The sequence below is a fragment of the Octopus bimaculoides genome, chromosome 24 (assembly GCF_001194135.2).
Source record: "Octopus bimaculoides isolate UCB-OBI-ISO-001 chromosome 24, ASM119413v2, whole genome shotgun sequence".
Lineage (NCBI taxonomy): Eukaryota > Metazoa > Mollusca > Cephalopoda > Octopoda > Octopodidae > Octopus > Octopus bimaculoides.
The window spans coordinates 17,328,039-17,333,809 of record NC_069004.1 but is presented as its reverse complement, the minus strand read 5'-3'; the positions used below and the strand labels follow the sequence as shown (position 1 = coordinate 17,333,809).

At 36.8% G+C, this 5,771-nt stretch overlaps 1 protein-coding gene across 2 annotated transcripts in view; it reads right to left on the bottom strand.

The window, feature by feature from the left end:
* LOC106883730 (conserved oligomeric Golgi complex subunit 6) overlaps nucleotides 1-5,771 on the bottom strand; it is a 62,313-nt gene that overhangs the window by 33,934 nt on the left and 22,608 nt on the right. For both annotated transcript variants that reach the window (XM_052976443.1, XM_052976445.1), the window contains exons 5-7: nucleotides 5,204-5,315; nucleotides 1,496-1,578; nucleotides 912-982 (exon numbers count right to left, since the gene is read on the bottom strand). In XM_052976443.1, coding sequence (XP_052832403.1) covers nucleotides 912-982; nucleotides 1,496-1,578; nucleotides 5,204-5,315 — 266 coding nt within the window. The remainder of the gene's footprint in view (nucleotides 1-911; nucleotides 983-1,495; nucleotides 1,579-5,203; nucleotides 5,316-5,771) is intronic.

Here is a 5,771-nt window from a genome sequence, read left to right as displayed (position 1 = left end):
AGATTTATAAGCCTTAAAATTCACCCCATAATTGCCCACGGGCATATGGCGTAGTGGTTAAGAGCGCGGGCTACTAACCCCAAGGTTCCGAGTTCGATTCACGGCAGCGACCTGATTAATAATAATAATAATAATAATAATATAATAATAATAGTAACATCGATAGGAATGAGAACCCAGGTTCGAAATTTCCCCAAGACACCTGACGAAGGCTGGAGGGTATATCAGCCGAAACGTTGTGTTAACAACAAACAAGATGAGGACGAATATCCGTCAAATGTAGATAATGTAAATAATGTAAATAATTCCTCATCTCTTAAATATAGAACTGTAATACAAATATATCTATGTATATATATATTCATATTTAAATGTTACTGCTTGAAAATAAATACATACAAGCATAAATACACACACACATGTATATAAATATATATGTGATTATGTAAACATATAAACTGGAGAAACATACATTTAGGTATGCATGTGTACATGCATGTATATCATCATCATCATCATCATCATTTAACGTCCGTTTTTCCATGCTGGCATGGGTTGGATGGTTTGACAGAAGCTGGCAAGGTAATGAGTCACATAGTCAGTTTGGCTTAACTTCATGTGATATTTGGAAACGAATGCCTCTCCCATTCAAGCTGTGTCCTTTGCTCCCAAAACTTCCATGAAAAATATGTCTGGTCATAGGGAAATATTACTTTACTTGGGAAAGAGATGAGGGTTGGCACAGGAAAGGCATCCAGCTATAGAAAAATCTTCCTCAACAGAATTCCATCTGACCCATATGAGCATGGAAAAGTGGACATTAAAACGATGATGATCTTTCTTAGATACACACATACACGCACACTAGCATATAAATATATAAAAGACAACAGTGACTAAAGTTAACTTACTCTGAGTCCAGCGGTAAAGTCGCTCGTAAGCTGATTCTTGTTGTAATGCCATTGATTCCATGATTTCTAATCTGGATAATATAATTAATCATGTTATTGTCTATACATGGTACTGGGCACCACACAGTAACACAGACAGTATTATTGTACAGTATTGGCTGTGTCAGTAGATAATTTATTACTATTAACAGAATGTTAATCATAATGTAGTCAACCAAGCAGACAACATGGAGTGGTACAGTCTGCCTAGCTGTAAACACGTACCACTGAACTTTGACTGCAGCTAGAAATTTATATCAAACATTCCATTCAATCACTTTCCTTTTCTACCTTATCTTCCTCAAATCACACCTAATTATCTAGAAGTAGCTGCCAAATCTCCCTCAAATCATATCCTATCATCTAGAAATAATGACCAAATCTCCTTCAAATCACACAAAACAATTAAGAAACAGCAAACAAATCTCTATCATATCACTTTCTACAATTTAGACATAGCAGCCAAACCTTCCTTAAACGATAATTATTATTTAGAAATAGTAACACAATCAAGCATCTGTTTAAAAGAAATGCTACATCTTTACCCTGCTGTCTGCTGGTTGGTTCGCAGTAATACTTTACAGTCGTTGTGGATTTGTTTCACTCTGGACAACACTTTAAAGAAGTCCTGAAATGATATTTTACAATGTTTTAAGTCACAAAACAACAGAACAAAAAAATATATTCTGGAATATAAGATGACTTTCTAACCTTAAAAACATCCCCTTCCCTAATAAAATAAAGGGTTGCCTAACACACCAAGTATAAAATGTGACCCTTAAATCTTGTGATGAACAGTGATGAACGTAGGTGGTGGTGGTGGTTGGTGGTAGATTAACCTCTGCTTTGGTAAATTCTGATGCATCTTCTACACTCTGTCACCGTATACATTAATATGTACAGAATGTATAAGGCAGCAAACTGGTAGAATCGTTAGCAAGCCAGGCAAGATGCTTAACAGCATTTCATTCATCTCTACATTCTGAGTTCAAATTCTGCTGAGGTTGACTTTACCTTTCATCCTTTCAGAATCGATAACATAAGTACCAGTTGAGCACTCAGGTTGATTTAATCAACTTAGCTCCTCCCCTAAAACTATTGGCCTTGTACTAAAATTTGAAACCAATATGTACAGTATATAAGCATAACATAGTTAATAAAAAAAAAAACAACACCAACACATAAGAGGTACAGCAATATCAGAGGAAGGTTAACAGGGAAAACAGTTTTTGTGTGAAAGGTGCACAAGTACAATGAACACTAGAAACGTACTGAAAAGAGACTCTGTCAAATGCCAATGGGGAAAACTAGAAGTAGTTGATAGCTTCCATTATCTGGGTAACCGAGTCAGTAGCAAAAGGGTATGCTCCAAGAGTATAGGTGCTGGGCAAAGTCAGAGAGCTCCTACTTCTGTTGGTAACAAAGGGCCTCTCCCTCAGAGTGAAGAGCAGATTGTACAATGCCTGTGTGCAAACAGACATGCTACACAGCAATGAAACATGAGCTGTGACCACCAAAGACATGCGAAGGCTTGAAAGAAATGAAGCGAATATGCTTCGCCGGATGTGCAATGTCAGTGTGCATGTATGACACAGTGTAAGCATTTTGAGAGAAAAGTCTGGCATAAGACTGTGCTGGTATGGTCATACAATGCATACGGACAAGGACAGCTGTGCGAAGAAGTGCCAATCTCGAGCTGTGGAGGGAACCTGTGGAAGAGGTAGAACCAAGAAGACATGGGACAGTGTGATGAAGCATAATCTTCAACCGTTGGGCCTCATGTAGGCAATGACTAGTGACTGAGACCTTTGGTGATATGTCATGCTTGAGGAGACCTGTGAAGCCAAGTGAAATGGCAGTTGTGGCTGATACCAGTGTCGTGTAACTGGTAACTGTGCCAGTGACACATAAAAAGCAGACTTCAAACTTCGGGCCTCACAGAGGCAGTGACAAGTGACTGAGACCTTTGGCAATATACCATGCTTGAGAAGACCTGTGATGCAAAGTGAGATCGTAGTCATGGCTGATGCCAGTGTTTTGTAACTGCTACGTAAAAAGTACCCACTACACTCTTGGAGTGGCTGGCATTAGGTAGAGCATCCAGCTGTAGAAACCATGCCAAATCAGAGTGAAATCTGGTGCAGCTCCTCAGCTTGCCAGTTTTCAGTCAACTGTCCAACTCATGCCAGCATGGAAAACAGACATTAAATGACGATGATGATGATCCACTTTGAATTTCACTAATTTTGAACTGCCTTGATAATGTGTCAGCATATTTTTTGAAATATTAACTCCAGTGATATTGTGTGTGCGTGTGTGTGTGTGTGTGTAAATGCAATAGAAACAATTGTCGGCTTTTTAAGGTGAATTCTACAATAAAGATGTACTTTTGTCTATATATATTTTTTATCTTCAAATACACTGGATTTTTTGAAATTCGTCTAAATGATATTTGGATCTACTTGTGATGCATGAGGATTTATCTTGGATGTGTATTCGACTTACAGTCATTGGTGTCTGATTGTTGGATATTGTTAACCAAATTCGTTTAACCTGAGTGCTTTATTGATATCTGCCTGGATCTTTTAATCTCTTTTTCTTATATATATATAAGCTTTTTCTGTTTCCATCTACCAAATCCACTCACAAAGCTTTGGTTGGCTTGAGGCTACAGGAAAAAACACTTGGCCAAGGTGCCATGCAGTGGGACTGGACCCAGAACCATGTGATTAAGAAAGAAACTTCTTACCACACAGCCATGCCTCACCTATAATGTATATTAAATTGCAGTTTACTTCAGAGAGCAGCTTGATATTTGTAATCTAGAGATTTCCATTTGCAGGAAGAGGCACCCTGCTAACACAGGTAACAGCTCTTTGAATCTGCCGACAATAATATAAAGAGGTGTATTATAAGAGACTTGGTAGACCAGAAAATAGAATATCTTCAAGGTATTTGGTATGGTTCTCCATGAGTTCAAAATAGCCTTTCATCCTTTCAATATCAGGAAATTAAATACAAATATGGAAATACAGGGTGGTGGATAGGTTGAATGTTTGAGAGTTCTTTTGAATGCCCTGTGCTCTTTGCAGTTTGACAACAACGCCTGTAGTAGCATTGGTACCAAGCAGTAACAATTCTTGTCCTTTCCCTTGGAAAACATCAATGGTGTGGTTAGAGGAGGCTTATATACATGGGCAATGCTAACCTTCCATTACAAAAAAAACTTGCTGAGAGTTGCACCATGGACAGGTAATTTTCAGGTAGAGTTCTATGGTCTCAGAAGAAATACAGAGGCTCCACATAAATACTTTACAATAGGTTACAAATTCGGGATTTAGTTAAATTGATTCACAGAATCTGCATTTTTTAAAAGGAAGTAAAAAAAATCTGAAAATCGGTTATATTGATGTAGTTGCTGTGAATCCATGATCTTGTGGAGAAAAAAATTTGAGGAAAAAGTTACAGAGGTTTAAAAATCGAAAAAACTGTATTTTTAGCCAATAGTGAAACACCGGTGTCAACTTTAAGGTTGTACCCTGTGAAATTTATAGTTTAGCGTTTGTGAAATGATCTGTTACCTGTGTTTACTTTATGCGTATTTCCGTATTATGTATACCTGTCATGTACATCATTAATATATAAAAGTGCATGTGGATGTATGTATTCATATATAAGTTTATATATACATGAGAATCAATTTAACTAGATCCCACACACAACATACATACATGCACACACACATGAATACACATATATACCCCTACACACACGCAACACACACTCAACACGCATACATGCACACACATGAATACACATATACTCATACACACACAACATGCATAACACATACATGCACACAAATATACACACATACACACACACACATATACCTCCTCACACACAACACCCACACATACATACACATGTGCAGCACAGATGTGGGTGAAGTGAAGCACAACACAACGTGCAGTTGTCACGGTAACAAGCTGTTAATGCCTTGCTCTCTGTTGATTGGCTAAAATTACCCAAATTTCCCAACTTTAATTCCAAATAACATCAGATTCTTTAATTTACGAGATAAAGAAATTGGTTGATCATAATCAAAATCCTGAGTTGCCTCAATACACCAAAATTGAAAGCAATCTGAGCAAAATTAAAGGGGGATGATTTTGTGAAGCAATTTAACTAGATCCCAAATTTGTCCTTGATGAGAAACAGCAAAGACAACAACAATGGAAAGTTGTAATTACCTTGTGTAGACCAGTGGTTTTAGAACCACGCAGAACTTTGCATTCTTCTGGTTTCAGCTGGAATTTATCCAAGAAGGCGTCAGCGACTTGTGCTTTCATCTGTAATTTCTGGCTAAATTGGCAAGAAACCAAAAATAGTAATTGAAATGGTTTCAATACAATTTCAAACAGAAACTGACCCAATTTTTCAACCTCATATAATCCACTCACAAGGCTACACTTTCCCAAAGTACCATGCAGTGGGATTGGACCCAGAACCATGTGATTGGGAAGCAGACCTCTTACCACATAGCCATGCATGTATGTGTGTATATGTGCATGTATGCATATACATACATATATATATATATATATATATATACACACACACATGTAAACATATATATACCTACATATTATATACACTCACACACACACATTATATATATATATATATATATATATATACACATATACTCACAAGTATATATTCATATATAACATATATAATGGCTGTTTTTGTATATGTGGAATAGTATTATAACACATCCTTTTGATATATATATATATATATATATATATATATATA